The sequence below is a fragment of the Podarcis vaucheri genome, assembly GCF_965113315.1.
Source record: "Podarcis vaucheri genome assembly, chromosome: 6".
NCBI lineage: Eukaryota > Metazoa > Chordata > Lepidosauria > Squamata > Lacertidae > Podarcis > Podarcis vaucheri.
This window is the reverse complement of record NC_138764.1, coordinates 11,476,784-11,493,003: the sequence shown is the minus strand read 5'-3', so window position 1 is coordinate 11,493,003 and position 16,220 is coordinate 11,476,784. Positions and strand designations below refer to the sequence as shown.

General features: G+C 47.7%; 1 protein-coding gene across 4 annotated transcripts in view; it reads right to left on the bottom strand.

The window, feature by feature from the left end:
- Positions 1–16,220, bottom strand: part of KIAA1614 — a 42,317-nt gene that overhangs the window by 20,207 nt on the left and 5,890 nt on the right. The window contains exons 2-6 of one of the 4 annotated variants that reach the window (XM_082229019.1): positions 12,436–12,593; positions 6,384–7,376; positions 5,202–5,285; positions 4,911–4,974; positions 1,531–1,665 (exon numbers count right to left, since the gene is read on the bottom strand). In XM_082229019.1, coding sequence (XP_082085145.1) covers positions 1,531–1,665; positions 4,911–4,974; positions 5,202–5,285; positions 6,384–7,350 — 1,250 coding nt within the window. In that variant the 5' untranslated portion in view covers positions 7,351–7,376; positions 12,436–12,593. Of the gene's footprint in view, positions 1–1,530; positions 1,666–4,910; positions 4,975–5,201; positions 5,286–6,383; positions 7,377–8,756; positions 8,779–12,435; positions 12,670–16,220 lie in introns of those variants that run through there. The other 3 variants (XM_082229021.1, XM_082229020.1, XM_082229022.1) reach the window with 3 other exon arrangements.

The following is a 16,220-nucleotide window of genomic DNA, read 5'->3' as shown; positions in this document are numbered from 1 at the left end:
AGGCCAAGACACCCAGCCGGCAGTCACGTACGCTTCTTAGATCCATGTGATCATTTTCTATGGGATCTGGAGCACCTGTGCTATTTATATTAAAAGTGCTTTTTCTGCAGAGCATAGGAGGAAGGGTAGAATATAGAGCAACAATGCAAGAGACAGGGGAAAGTTTGCTGGTGGAGGTTATGTTTTCGTTTTACTCTAGAGATGATGTATGATATTGTTCAGCAAACACCACAAGTGTGCCTCAATGCAAAGATCTTATAGCTGGCGCCTCTCTTGTTGTCATGAAATAAAATCAACATAATCCTCCAGATTCAATAACTCTGCATAAGCTGCCAGTGTGCTTGGCAGAGGGGATGGAGAATGTGTTCCACTAGCGCTTACAATAATCTTTGGTGTGCTGGCCATGTGAGAGTGAGCGATACCCTCATCTGTTGCACAACAAAAGATCAGCACACTGGTTTGTTTAGCATTAAACAACGGTTTCACAGCACGGTGGCCAGGAATTCAGCTACCCATGAGATCCAGCAGCTTGCCACACATTTTGTAAACACCCATGACAAGTTATGTTTCCCCTCCTATGCTGAAAGACCTTTTAGCTGTCACAACGGTGCTCATCGTTTCCCCCCTAAATCTTATTCTAAAAAGTTTGGTCAAGTGAATTTGCCATATAATATGTTCTTATGTTTATATTCATGACTACATTTCTCTACAGGAACCAGCTAGTCCCTGTTTTGGTAATTATGGATGCCTAAGTCATATCAATCAGATCATGAAGCTGAGGCTCCAATACTTTGGCCACCTCATGAGAAGAGAAGATTCCCTGGAAAAGACCCTGATGAAAGGAGAAGGGGACTACAGAGGACAAGATGGTTGGACAGTGTTCTCGAAGCTACCAGCATGAGTTTGACCAAACTGCGGGAGGCAGTGGAAGACAGGAGTGCCTGGCGTGCTCTGGTCCATGGGGGTCACGAAGAGTTGGACACAACTAAACAACAACAACAAAGTTATATCAATGGTGTGACTGCAATTAATAGAATTGATGATTTCACTCCATCAAATGTTTGCATCTCAATCCAAAGTTATGTTTTTTATCACATACATTGTTGTTGTTTTCCTGGTCCAGAATTAACACACATTATAATTCCTGGGGTGCTCTCCTTGATTAGTTGGCATAGCACCTCACTCCGACCATAGTTTTAGACTAGGCAGTACGTGCTAACACCTTGATGAGATGAAGTAAGATAGACAATATAGCTCCCCCAATGGGGGGTGGCTGACAGAAAATCCCCTAGCACTAGGTACAAATGTATTCAATAAGCACAGCGGACAGGTACACGGTTGGCAGTGTATTGAATTTTGGGAGTGGAGAACTATAGATGCGAACAGCACAGGCGGTTTACAAGTGTGAAAGATGAAAAGGCAAGAAATGCAAAAGCTGGAATGGAGGGCTGCGGACAGGAAACGCAGTACAGATCCTTCCTTCCTGCCCTCTTCCCTGATCTGCCTCCCAGGATAAATCACTGGCCTTACCTCCTTTCCTGAGGCAGGATGTTATGGCTTGCTCGGAGCGGATTCGTCCTGGCCTTCATGCGAGCTCTCTGGAGCAGTTGCTTGGCCTGTTCATGCCTGGGACTCAGCTCCAGCTCCTGGTTGGGAACAAAGGCCCTGCAGGCAAAGCAGCAGGGAGCAAGGAAGCAGAGGAGGATTAGGAAAAAAATAACAAGGATTAAGAGTGGTTTAACAGTGACGGTGGCAGCAGTGTGGTGGGGAGACAACACACGCATAGAGGCTGGGTTTAGGTCCCCTGCAGCTGCCTGAGTTCACACTAGGTGGCATCTTTTAGGTCAAGATATAGCCAGCTTGGTAACATCCATCTCAAAACTGATTTCTAGACACGCAGCCAGGATGAAAAGCTGCAGGGAGGTCAAAGCATTTAAGGCTGAAATTTGAACATTCCAGACTAAAAGAAGCCGTTCAATTACATATGACAGCAAGTAAAAAGATGTACTTGGTAGTTCCTTAAAAAATGCCCCCCATCCCCACCAAAGAGAGTCCCAAGCAGTCTTGCATGCCCATTTTTAAAAGAACTGGGAGGCTCTGCAGTACCCAAAACACTGGAGTGGAAGACTATACATTGTTAAAAAACACACACAGAGATTGATGATGATGAGATAGATAGATAGATCTCTGGCACATATGATGGCAGAGGCATCCTGCAGGTGCCCGCAACTGACAAATTCATATCTTCTGAACACAGGGCTAGTTGTGTTGCCAGGGGCCAGCTCTGGTCTTTCAAGCACACCTGCACCAAATAAACCTGAAGAAGTGAGTTTCCCCACAGATCAGGGCAAGACTAAGCAGCCAACATCCATAAAATGGGCAATAGGTCTTCTCTACTAAATTGCTTCCACATTCCCAAAAGATGTCACCTCATGACTCAAGGAGACACTCTGGTTTAAAGAAAAGGGAAAACAAACAAGACAGACAACCCAGGGAGCATTTACCCAATGCGTTTTGAGGCCAAGGATCTTCTCACTTCAGGAAGTAATCTCACCCACTCCCACAAAAAAAGCAAGGGAGCACACTATACATGCCTAGATGAGATGATTTGTTTCAATTTCCCCCCTAAAAAGGGTATTGTGTTGCTCGATAAATACTGACTTGCACCAGTCTTTATTTATTTAATGAACAGTTTACCACGAGACGTCCCAAAGTGATTTATAACACAATAAAAATCATACAGAGAATAATTACAGATACAGAAAAAGGAAAAATGATGGGTTTGTTCTTAAACAGATATTAGTATTCTGCCCTTCCTTCAAGAACTCAGAGTGGTGTCCATGGGTTTCTTTCAATCTGCTTTTTATCTACTTTAACTGGTGTGCTTTTGAACTGCTAGGTTGGCAGAAGCTGGGACAGAGCAACGGGAGCTCAGCCTGTTGCGGGGATACGAACCGCCGACCTTCTGATCGGCAAGCCCAAGATGCTGAAACCGACCCCTTTCCAGCCCTGGGAGGAGCGCAGGGAGCGTTCGTGCATCACACCTACACTGCAGCTGGCACACTAACGTGTTGAGACACACAGTTTAGAAAGCTCTGGTCTACTGACTGACAGCAGCTCTGCAGCATGTCGGATCTGATTCTCTCCCAGTCCTGCTTCTTTCAGACATATCTGGAGATGCCAGGGATTGAACCTGGAATGATGTTATGAGTTGGGGGGAGGGCTAGAATTAATCAAGGTTTGGTTAAATTTTGCCAAACGTGCAACACCCCTGGATTTACTTATGCTAACAAGCTAAGCCAGCTCAGGCAGAGTTAGCTGGATAGGCCATTAGCAGGGGACAAAGGCCACTGGTGGCCTGTCCAGGAAACCACCAGAGGTTTAGGGTTTCAACTTTGAATGGCACAGGTTGTTGGGAGGTCTTTGGAGTTGGTTAGCAATGGGGAGGAGGAAGAGGGTCAGCGCTCCACATGAGCTAGGGATGGCAGGCTGGAACAAAGAGACCCAGAGGGTGGCTTCTTGCAGTCCTTTCATCCAAAGCTGCCCTTAAGGCAGAAACCAGACCTCATAGGATGTGAATAGCCAGCAATCCCTCCATCTAGGTGCAGGTTGTATCTATGTATTAAACCACATATCATCAAGACACCACAGTCTCTGCTGTGCCTCGTGGTCTCCAAAGGGAGCACAGGCTCTGGTAAGGGCACCTGCAACCCCTGGAATCTTGCGCTGCTTGGAGATCTTGGGGTGGTGTGGAACAATCTCACGCCTGCAACGCAGCTACTCTGAGAAACAACTCTTCCTCTAAAGCCTGGGCTGGATCTGCTGGTACCACCCTCTAACGCTGTGCTGAGTCCAAAGCCCGCTACCCACTCCATGCATCGCTGCTGGTGCGCCAAACATCGGCCTGCAATGGATTTCTTTATCCCTTCTCGTCTTCTGAACATTGCAACACTAGAAAAGGAAAGGTTGGGGGGGGGGTTCCACCATCTTAAAGCTTTCACTGTTTCACCATGTGACCCATTTCTCTCTGCACACTCAACATGCCTCTCGCTCAAACCCTTCCCCTATTGGTCTTCTCCCTAATCTTCGTGATTATTTTAATCCGCTCACAGACTCACTTCAGCTGGCCTGAGCTTAACTCTTTCACTGCAGTCTGCACACCTCGCGACGCACACACGGAGGCTCGCATCTTGCTCTGCTAAGGTTTTTCGGAAGGAGCAGCAGCACAATGAAGCCGACTGCTGTTTTACAGAGAAAACACTCCCCCAATGATGTGCAGAAGCCCCTTGTGTAATTTCAGTTCAAAATTTCCCAGATGTTTTGCCCGGGGGGGCGGTAATGTTATTTTCAGCAACAAACCAACTACGATGGCCTTTAAGCAAACCACTCTCTCGTCGCATCCATAGTGTAATTTGAAGCAGCGGTTCCCAAAGTGCGGTCTGTGGCACGTCGGTGGATTTGTGGTTGAAGATGGGAGATGGAATATCCATATGTTCGCACTGACTTTTAATTGTATTTTTATTTCTTCCTTCGTATTTTATTGCATTACAATTTGAATTCTAGAAAATACAATATATAAGAAATGAAAGAAGCTATAAAAATGCTATTAAAAATCGTACACCATCTAGCATGGCGTATTGCAATTGCTGCAACAGGCAGAAAAATCATTAAGTGGTCTGCAATGACCCTCATCAATATTCAAGAAGTCTGTGGGGTAGGGATTAGAACCAATCATTTAAAGCACATCTTTTTCCTAAAAGAATCTGGGGAACCGCAGATTAAATGGGAACACAAACAGCTGCAAACATGCAGTCAACTCCAGTGTGAAGTCCCAAGTTAGAAATGGCTATCAGCATTTTTGGATTGTGTCTCCTTGCCTTAGCAGGGGAATGAGGATACTGAAATCTTACCGGTAGCCTTCAGAATCCTGTAACGAAACTCCAGAATCCCAGTCTACATCATTTGCCAGAATCTCTGTAGACACAGGACAAGAGAAGTGCATGTTATTATTGTGTATACTTTAGCCACATGAAATGCAGCATGGTGTGTGTGAAAAGACACATCTCATACCGAGAAAAGGCTATTTATATTCAGTGTTCCTCACCCCAAAGATTTGGGCCCAATTCTGCTCTTAGTGTCCCAATTCTGCACCACCCAAGCATCCTGCTCTAGGCTCTGTACAAACTTGTAAGCCTGCATACCTGGTCTGCTTTTTGGGTGGGAGAAAGTAATGGGCTCTTTGTATTCTTTAGGTCCCTTTGTATATTTCTGGCTGCCTGATCTGACTGCAAGACATGGAATACATATATAGTAATTATTCCATGGGCGATAAATGTCATTGAGAAACTGCTCCTGGCCTCTCAAATCTAATGACTGTTGCACTCCGAAGACCAGAGGCCTAACTCATTTACGCACATATATTCTTGGGCTTGCAAATCCTATTAATAGTCTTGGCTCCTGCTGCCCTGGGACCTCAATGTCCCTGATTATTATGGGACTTGTCCCTCCCTCCCACTGCCAGCCAGCAGCCAAAACCTGAAGGCTCCTCTTGCCATTGCAAAGAAAATACCAGCAGCAACTGAGGAATCCTGGGACTTACGTTCTTGAGAGAGTATGTGCTTACTATTAGCCCCAGGAAGTTGGTGCCAGAGGAAGCTTCCTTCTTGGGGCTAACAGTAGCAGAAAAGGGGACATTTTTGCTGGGATATTGCGGGGGGGGGGGGAGGTTAAACCTATTCAGCCCCCTCTCACATGCCGTTGTTGTGACAAAAATCTTAGCCCATCCCCACAATTACTTTTTTTTAAGACCAAAGGCAAAGGGATCTGTGGCATCAACATGGACTAGGGGCCGTCATATGGATTTGCAGGGTGTAGAGAATGGAAGAACAGCATAAGCTGGGGACATGGTGGAGTGGTTGTATCTCCTGAGGTTCAGACCAAGACGCTTGGGGGAGGAAAAAGCAAGGATCAAGTGGAGAGGGAGGTGGAAATTCAGTTCTGGCGGGTCCCCCCCTTTTTGCAATACCGTATTTTTCGCTCTATAAGACGCACCAGACCACAAGACGCACCTAGTTTTTAGAGGAGGAAAACAAGAAAAAAAATATTCTGAATCTCAGAAGCCAGAACAGCAAGAGGGATCGCTGGGCAGTGAAAGCAGCGATCCCTCTTGCTGTTCTGGCCTCTGTGATAGCTGCGCAGCCTGCATTCGCTCCATAAGACGCACACACATTTCACCTTACTTTTTAGGAGGGAAAAAGTGAGTCTTGTAGAGCAAAAAAATACGGTACTTTCTGAGCTCTTACAGTATTTCTCCCCACTACTACCCATCCAAGTTGCAATTCCTGTTCGGTTTCTGAAAACCTCTTCACCCCGCTTGCACATACCGTTACTGGGCCCATCTCTCCCACGCCCTGGGCCATCCTTCTTGTGACGACGTAGAGTATGCAGCTCCCGCAAGGAATGGCTATTAAACTGCGTCGCGCTCAACATTTCCTGCAGCATCGACCGGTTCCTCTCCACTCTCTCCGCCAGGGACAGGGTGCTGGCATTGCTTCCGCCGCTGCAGAGACTGTCCCAGCTCTCGGTTCGCCAAAGGCGGCCAGTTCTTCCCGCCCCACAGGCGTCGTCTTTGTGGAGAAAAGGACCGCTTTCAAAATCCATACCATGAACCAGGTGCTCTTCTCTGCCGTTTGCATCCTCAAAATATTTCTGGTTGAAGGAAAGGTCCTTTAAGGAGCTGGCCCCACAGAGGCCATTTTGCGATGCCCTTTTTGCATTTCCTGACGAGCCCCTTTTATCCATCCTGTCGCTTCCTGGAAGCCTCTGGAATGCCTCGGGTGAGCTCCAGCCCATGCTTGCAGGCTCTTCTGCCACCTTAGACCCCTTCAGAGGTTCAAAGTCGTCAGCAAGCAGGCTTGTACGTACTGTCCCTTGAGATCCCTCCTGCTTGAGACGTGGGTAGTCAGTGCTATCCAGCAGCACATCTGTCAGGTAGGTGCGGATCTGGGCCCGAGGTTCCACCACAGCATCCTGAGGAGCAGGCTCCGCCAGCGGCTTCCCTTTCCGGGCCTTGGCCTTTTTGGGAGAAGCCCGCTCCTGGGGTGCTGCCTCCGCCTGCCTGTGGACGGCACTCCTCTTCTCTTTCAGAGCTTTAACTTTGGACTCCAGAACAGAGGTGCCCTTGCTTGTATCCCGCAGCAGCCCCAGTGGAACCCAGGATGGCCCGTTGAGACAATGCTCCCCTGTATCATCCATGTTCTCGGGGGGCTGTTTCGCTCTAGGAATATTTCTGACACATTGCTTCAAGGTGTTCAGCGTCCTTCTCTTTTCAGTAGCGAAATTCCCTTCCATGCTCCCACTTCCAGGTGGTGAGGTACCTTTTTGGTGGGGGAAACAATAACAGACGTTTCAATACGCTTGCTGGGCAAGAGAACATTGTCTGAACGGCTTTACCAGGGGGCAGGGTTGGCTAAAAGAGGACAGGGCCCCTGCACCTTTAACAGTTGTCTAGAATTGGGAATTATCAAAGGTGCAATACCTCTGTTCTCTTTTGCATCTGGACAACCTAAGAGGGACCCAGACAGAGGGTTTCATACTCTGCACTCAAATATCCATAATTATTCAAGATAACCAAAATTCTGCACAAAATAAATCCTGCCTAAATTGTGCAAATTTATGTATTTCGTCAATTTTACACCATTTATTCTGTTCTCTCCAACCATGGGGACAGAAAAGAAGCACAGTGATAATTAAAGGCCCACTCTGTAGTCACTCCCAGGGTCATATTTACTACATACCCAAATCATAATCCAGATTTTCTGCCGAGAAAAGCAGAATCTTACAGTCTACATGCATTATGTAAATAGAGCAAACAGCAATTTAACATAATTTAGTCTTCAGTTTTATTATTTTGCCTAATATATTCTGGTTTTGCTCAGTCATATGAAAGTGCAAGGAGTTTTGCAGGGCACCTGCTCATAGCCACCTGGTCTATTATTCAGCCAGCACTCTGGTTTTTAAGCAGCCATTCTTCGAAGCATATATCTATTAGCAGCTGAAAGAAACGTCCTTGTTTTGCAAATGAAAGCAGAGAACCTCAGAAAGGCCCATTCTGCATCCCATACCACATTTCATGGCTGGAATCTTAAATGCATTTACCTTGGAGCAAGTCTCATTGAATTCAATGGGCCTTAATTCCAAGTAGGACCACACTGCAGGGTTTTTACTGCATGCCTGCAGAATCACAACACACACAATCCTGATTGTTTTGCCCACACTTGAATCCTGAGATTTCGCAAAGTGATTCGCACACAGTGTTAACTCTACCCAGAAACTTTATTTTTTTAAAAAAGCAAAGATAGTCTTTGGAAGAAAAGATATTCTGACCAATAGCAAAAATTTGGTCCCCCCCCTTTAATTTTGGCAAAATCGTGGTATAGAGAAGGCCCTACTATATCATAACTAGTAGCTGTCACAGTGAGCTTAGTACAACTGTTGGCTTTCCAGATGTAAGGAATTCACAGAATAATTTTCCATGTTCCATCACATAGAAATAACAGATAGTGCAGATCTCTCTACTAGAGAGAGATCTCTCTCTCTTTCTCTAGTCAGAACTCTCTGATTCGGAGAATGGCTCACAGCAAAATCATAACACAGTAAGAAGGAGGAAGAGTAATTTGGGGTCTTGCTGAGTTACTTTTCTTGTTCTTCAGGAGTGGTGCTTTGGGGCACAATTAACCCCCCAAAAAGCAACTCACCCCTTCGTAAAGTCTCATCAACACTGGAGTTTAATGTGGATTTAGAAACATCTTGTGTCTCTTTTTTTGTCACATCTACAAAACATCCTCCTCATCCAAGCGGCAATCCACACTTTCCACCTGCTAAATTTGATGTCCTCAATTCATGGATAATCTGGCCAGGAAATAAAACGGTACTACAAAACTTGCAGTTTTGATGCTACAGCACTGAGGGAGGGGGCAAAACAGAGCTGCAGGGTCACATTCTCAGCTGCACCCCTCCCAGTTATCAACTTCCACAGCCATCTCCAACAAAGCTATCTCAACAATGTCCACAGCATGCTTTAAACATCTGAAATATACTCCGGGTTGGAAAAAGGTTTGCAAAGGAGGGGGCCATGGAATTAAGAGCTTCTTCTTAAGAGCTTCTTTTCCCGCTTGCTGCTCTACTGGGTTGTTGCAGCAGCGACAAGCAGGCAAGCATGAAAAAGGAGCACTGTGCCCATGGCAACGGGCACGTTCATGCCGCTCTTTTCAAAGGTATGGAAAAGAACGGTTTCCTTATTACTTCTGCACCGTCCCACTGCCTATTATGCACAACTTGGATTTAGAACAGGTCAACACAGTTTAACGGAGAATGTGTCAGAAGCCAATGCAAGCTGCGTGTAGCTACAGTCAATCGCTATCCTCATTTTCAAAGCAGAGAACCCATGGCCATGTTCACGCATCGCTACAAACCATGGTTTCTGCACCGCACAAACAAATGACGTGATAGGCTGGGGGGCGTTCTGAAACACTTAAAAGCTGCCCCCAGACTGGCTCAGGGACACTAATCACAGCAAACCGGGAGGGAGTTGTTCCAAGAAACCACCCCTGCAATGAAAAAAGCAAGAAGATGGTGCTACACACCATGGATGCTCCACATTTGCCATCCCGTCCTCCTGCCACACCAATGTGGCACACCACACCCTTTGAGGGCCACTGCTGTAGAAAGAGCAACGAGACAGAGCTCTTGGTTTCAAACCAACTTCATTTGAGGTCAGGACCCGTCAACTTGCCTTGCCGAACCACCATCTCACTTGCACACAACCCAATTCTTGAGCTGTTGCCTCACTTTCTCCATCTGAGCCCCAGCCTCATTTGTAACTGCCACGGTAGGAAGCTTCTACTTGCGCATGCATTCAGGTTTAGGGAGCGCAAAGCCCACAAGAGCATGATTTGTAACTGCCACAGTAGGAAGCTTCTACTTGCGCATGCATTCAAGTCTAGGGAGCGCAAAGCCCACAAGAGCATCATTTCTAACTACAGTACAGTCATACCTCATGCTGCGTTTGCTTCAGGTTGAGCGTTTTCAGGTTGCATCCTGCGGCGACCAGGAAGTACCAGAAAGGGTTACTTCCGGGTTTCACCGCTCGCGCATGCACAGACACACAAAATGACATCACGCGCATGTGCTGAAGCAGCGAATCGCGACACATGCAGACGCAGGTTGCGTTCTGCTCATGTTGTGAACGGGCCTCCGTTTGCAACCAGAGGTACCACTGTACCATGGTAGGAAACCTCTACTCACGCATGCATTGAAGTCAGCAAACAAGCCTAGGGAGCGCATGGCCCGCAAGAGCATCATTTGTAACTGCCACGGTAGGAAGCTTCTACTTGCGCATGCATTCAAGTCCAGGGAGCGCAAAGCCCGCAAGAGCATCATTTGCAACTGCCATAGTAGGAAGCTTCTACTTGCGCATGCATTCAAGTCCAGGGAGCGCAAAGCCCGCAAGAGCATCATTTGCAACTGCCACAGTAGGAAGCTTCTACTTGTGCATGCATTCAAGTCCAGGGAGCGCATAGCCCGCAAGAGCATCATTTGCAACTGCCACAGTAGGAAGCTTCTACTTGTGCATGCATTCAAGTCCAGGGAGCGCATAGCCCGCAAGAGCATCATTTGCAACTGCCACAGTAGGAAGCTTCTACTTGCGCATGCATTCAAGTCCAGGGAGCGCATAGCCCGCAAGAGCATCATTTGCAACTGCCATAGTAGGAAGCTTCTACTTGTGCATGCATTCAAGTCCAGGGAGTGCATAGCCCGCAAGAGCATCATTTGCAACTGCCACAGTAGGAAGCTTCTACTTGCGCATGCATTCAAGTCCAGGGAGCGCAAAGCCCGCAAGAGCATCATTTGCAACTGCCACAATAGGAAGCTTCTACTTGTGCATGCATTCAAGTCCAGGGAGCGCATAGCCCGCAAGAGCATCATTTGCAACTGCCACAGTAGGAAGCTTCTACTTGTGCATGCATTCAAGTCCAGGGAGCGCAAAGCCCGCAAGAGCATCATTTGCAACTGCCACAATAGGAAGCTTCTACTTGCGCATGCATTCAAGTCCAGGGAGCGCAAAGCCCGCAAGAGCATCATTTGCAACTGCCACAATAGGAAGCTTCTACTTGCGCATGCATTCAAGTCCAGGGAGCGCAAAGCCCGCAAGAGCATCATTTGCAACTGCCACAGTAGGAAGCTTCTACTTGCGCATGCATTCAAGTCCAGGGAGCGCAAAGCCCGCAAGAGCATCATTTGCAACTGCCACAGTAGGAAGCTTCTACTTGTGCATGCATTCAAGTCCAGGGAGCGCATAGCCCGCAAGAGCATCATTTGCAACTGCCACAGTAGGAAGCTTCTACTTGCGCATGCATTCAAGTCCAGGGAGCGCAAAGCCCGCAAGAGCATCATTTGCAACTGCCACAGTAGGAAGCTTCTACTTGCGCATGCATTCAAGTCCAGGGAGCGCAAAGCCCGCAAGAGCATCATTTGCAACTGCCACAGTAGGAAGCTTCTACTTGCGCATGCATTCAAGTCCAGGGAGCGCATAGCCCGCAAGAGCATCATTTGCAACTGCCACAGTAGGAAGCTTCTACTTGCGCATGCATTCAAGTCCAGGGAGCGCAAAGCCCGCAAGAGCATCATTTGCAACTGCCACAGTAGGAAGCTTCTACTTGTGCATGCATTCAAGTCCAGGGAGCGCATAGCCCGCAAGAGCATCATTTCCAACTGCCACAGTAGGAAGCTTCTACTTGTGCATGCATTCAAGTCCAGGGAGCGCATAGCCCGCAAGAGCATCATTTGCAACTGCCACAGTAGGAAGCTTCTACTTGCGCATGCATTCAAGTCCAGGGAGCGCATAGCCCGCAAGAGCATCATTTGCAACTGCCACAGTAGGAAGCTTCTACTTGTGCATGCATTCAAGTCCAGGGAGCGCATAGCCCGCAAGAGCATCATTTGCAACTGCCACAGTAGGAAGCTTCTACTTGCGCATGCATTCAAGTCCAGGGAGCGCAAAGCCCGCAAGAGCATCATTTGCAACTGCCACAATAGGAAGCTTCTACTTGCGCATGCATTCAAGTCCAGGGAGCGCAAAGCCCGCAAGAGCATCATTGCAACTGCCACAGTAGGAAGCTTCTACTTGTGCATGCATTCAAGTCCAGGGAGCGCATAGCCCGCAAGAGCATCATTTGCAACTGCCACAATAGGAAGCTTCTACTTGCGCATGCATTCAAGTCCAGGGAGCGCAAAGCCCGCAAGAGCATCATTGCAACTGCCACAGTAGGAAGCTTCTACTTGCGCATGCATTCAAGTCCAGGGAGCGCAAAGCCCGCAAGAGCACCCCCTGGAATTTGCAATCCAAAGAGACAAACGGAGAAGATTCGTGCTCACCAAGCCTTCTCCGGCCGGCTGCCCTTCACTTTCCTCGAGGGGGAAATGGGCACGGCTGCAGCCTGCGCAACTGAGTCCGGGAATCGCAGCTCTGCGCGAATCCATCCAAAACCTGTGAGAAAGAGAGAGTTTTGCACCGACTGGATCCAGCAGAAGACCTGAAAGGACGGAGCAGCCGCTCAGAAAGGCAAAAGGGACTTTTCTTGAGCCCTTGGCATCCCCTGAAGAAAACCAGGAGTCTCCTCATGAGAGAAGATGCCAATACAAATATCGTTTTGTACACGCGCATATATATATATATATATATATATATATATATATATAGCACACGCTTAGGGAGAGGGGTGCGCAAAGAAGATGCACGTATAAATATCCTTTTATATACACACATATATCTAAAAAAGCACACGCTTAGGAAACGAGGGCGCCCAAAAAGCGCGCCCAAAAAGCAGGGCCTCAAGATGTAGGGAGGATCACTCGGCCTCTTTCCCCAGCCAGGCAAACCCCCCTGCGCCCTTGGGACCTGAGAAGCGGCATGGCGGGGAACGCGAGCCCGGCGCTCCCGCTCACGACTAGGCCGCGGCGCCAGGCCTCGCCGGTCTTGCCTGGGCCGGCAGGGAGGCCGAGGCTCTGGCGAGGCGGCTGAGGGGGGCGAAGCTGGAAGGCCGCTGCTCGCTCCTGAAACCCCGGAGAAGGGAGGGAGAGAGGGATGGCGGAGGAGGAGGAGGGAGGAAGCGGGCTGGCTCTGGCTCTGGCTCTCTCTCGGCGGCCGCTGGCTGCCCTTCAGGAATGCGCCCTTCTCTCTCTCAGGGAGAGGATGGCGGGAGTTGGAAAAGACCTCGGAGGTTGGGGGCGACCAGGCAGGAGGCGAAGGCCGCTCTCCGGAGGAGAAGCGGGGGAGGCTGAAAAAGAATCATCATCATCATCATCATCATTATCATTATTATTATTATTATTATTATTATTATTATTATTATTATTATTCGAAGTCCGCTCTGAAGAGAAGGGGGAGGCTGAAAAGAATTATTATTATTATTATTATTATTATTATTATTCGAAGTCCGCTCTGAAGAGAAGGGGGAGGCTGAAAAAGAATCATTATTATTATTATTATTATTATTATTATTATTCGAAGTCCGCTCTGAAGAGAAGGGGGAGGCTGAAAAAGAATCATTATTATTATTATTATTATTATTCGAAGTCCGCTCTGAAGAGAAGGGGGAGGCTGAACAAGAATTATTATTATTATTATTATTATTATTATTATTCAAAGTTCGCTCTGAAGAGAAGGGGGAGGCTGAAAAAGAATTATTATTATTATTATTATTATTATTATTATTATTATTATTCGAAGTCCGCTCTGAAGAGAAGGGGGAGGCTGAAAAAGAATTATTATTATTATTATTATTATTATTATTATTATTCGAAGTCCGCTCTGAAGAGAAGGGGGGAGGCTGAAAAAGAATTATTATTATTATTATTATTATTATTATTATTATTATTATTCGAAGTCCGCTCTGAAGAGAAGGGGGGAGGCTGAAAAAGAATCATTATTATTATTATTATTATTATTATTATTAATCAAAGTCCGCTCTGAAGAGAAGGGGGGAGGCTGAAAAAGAATTATTATTATTATTATTATTATTATTATTATTATTATTCGAAGTCCGCTCTGAAGAGAAGGGGGGAGGCTGAAAAAGAATTATTATAAGAGAAGGGGGGAGGCTGAATAATAATAATAATATGAAGTCCGCACTCTGGAGAAGGGGGGGAGACTGAAAAAGTATTATTATTATTATTATTATTATTATTATTATTATTATTATGCGAAGTCCGCTCTGAAGAGAAGGGGGGAGGCTGAAAAAGAATTATTGTTATTATTATTATGCGAAGTCCGCTCTGAGGAGAAGGGGGGAGGCTGAATAATAATAATAATGTGAAGTCCACACTCTGGAGAAGGGGGGGAGACTGAAAAAGTATTATTATTATTATTATTATTATTATTATTATTATTATTATTATGCGAAGTCCGCTCTCTGGAGGAGGAGAAGGGGGGGAGGCTGAAAAAGAATTATTATTATTACTATTACTAATATTACTACTATTATGATGCAAAGGCCGCTCTCTAGAGGAGGAGGAAAAGGGGGGGAGGCGGAAAAAGAATTATTATTAGTATTACTAATTATTATTGCTGTGACTATTCGGCCCTTTATCTAAAGCTCCCCAGGGAAAGAACTGCCCCGAGACCTCCAGTTATAGGGCGGTATATAAATTCAAAAAATAATAATGATGGGATGCTTCTGTCTCAAACAATAGTGGTGCTAAAAAGATGGGCGAGGGCATTCTCAGGATACCGCCAAAGAGGACAGCTGGCTATTTAGCTTTAACTGATCAACTGCATTGCACATAAATCGGTTCTGCCCCCCGCCCAACATAAAGGCTGCCCCCCAAAACAAAATCCTGTCTACACCCACGGTAAAGAAGAATGTTTTCCCGTTGCACCTATAGATATGTAATGGTAGTACCAGGTGAGTCTCTCCATATTTATACACTCCAAGTTTTGCTTTGAGCCAAAGTTCAGGGCTCTGCAAGGATGCGGCCTGCAACTTTTGCATTTGTTCGTAGGACTGAGCTTCTTAAAAAAGCGACATTATTCCAAAACCTACAGAGGCACAGCTCTCCTGTTCTCTCTCTGGATATTATTATTATTATTATTTATTACATTTGTATACCACACTTCAGGGACGTGGGTGGTGCTGTGGGTTAAACCACAGAGCCTAGGGCTTGCCAATCAGAAGGTGGTTGGAATCCCCGCGACGGGGTGAGCTCCCGTTGTTCGGTCCCAGCTCCTGCCAACCTAGCAGTTCGAAAGCCCATCAAAGTGCAAGTAGATAAATACAGTGGTACCCCGCAAGACGAACGCCTCGCAAGACGGAAAACCCGCTAGACGAAAGGGTTTTCCGTTTTGGAGGCGCTTCGCAAAACGAATTTCCCTATGGGCTTGCTTCGCAAGACGAAAGCCCATAGGGAAATCTCCGGGGACCTCTTTTAAATGCTAGCGGTGGGGAGCAAAGCCTTTCCCCCCCCCCTCCGGCCTTCAGAAGAGGTCCAGGAAGGCTGGTGGGGGCCGAAAGGCTTTGCTCCCCAGCGCCAGCATTTTAAAAGCAGTCCGGGATAGCATGGAAGCGCTTCCTGCTATCCCGGACGGCTTTTGAAGGCAGGAGAGTCTCCGCCAGCAGCGGCAGCGCTGCCGCTGCTGGCGGAGAGACCCGCGAAGCCTGGGCGCGCTGCGCGCAGGCTTCGGCATGCCGGCAAGGCTCCGCCAGCAGCGGCAGCGCTGCTGCTGCTGGCGGAGAGATCCGCGAAGCCTGGGCGCGCTGCGCGCAGGCTTCGGCATGCCGGCAAGTCTCCGCCAGCAGCGGCAGCGCTGCCGCTGCTGGCGGAGAGATCCGCGAAGCCTGGGCGCGCTGCGCGCAGGCTTCTGCATGCCGGCAAGTCTCCGCCAGCAGCGGCAGCGCTGCCGCTGCTGGCGGAAAGGTCCGGGAAGCCTGGGCCGGACAGCTTTTGAAGGCAGGCGGGGGGAGCAAAGACTTTCGCCCCCACCAGCCTTCAGAAGAGGTCCAGGACCTCTTCTGAAGGCTGGCGGGGGGCAAAAGTCTTTGTCCCCCCTGCCTGCCTTCCCAGGGGCTTTTAAATCGCCCCGACAGCGGAGAAGTCCTCCGCTGTCCGGGGCTATTTTAAAATGCCGCCCGCCAGCATTTTAAGATCGCCCCGGACAGCGGAGA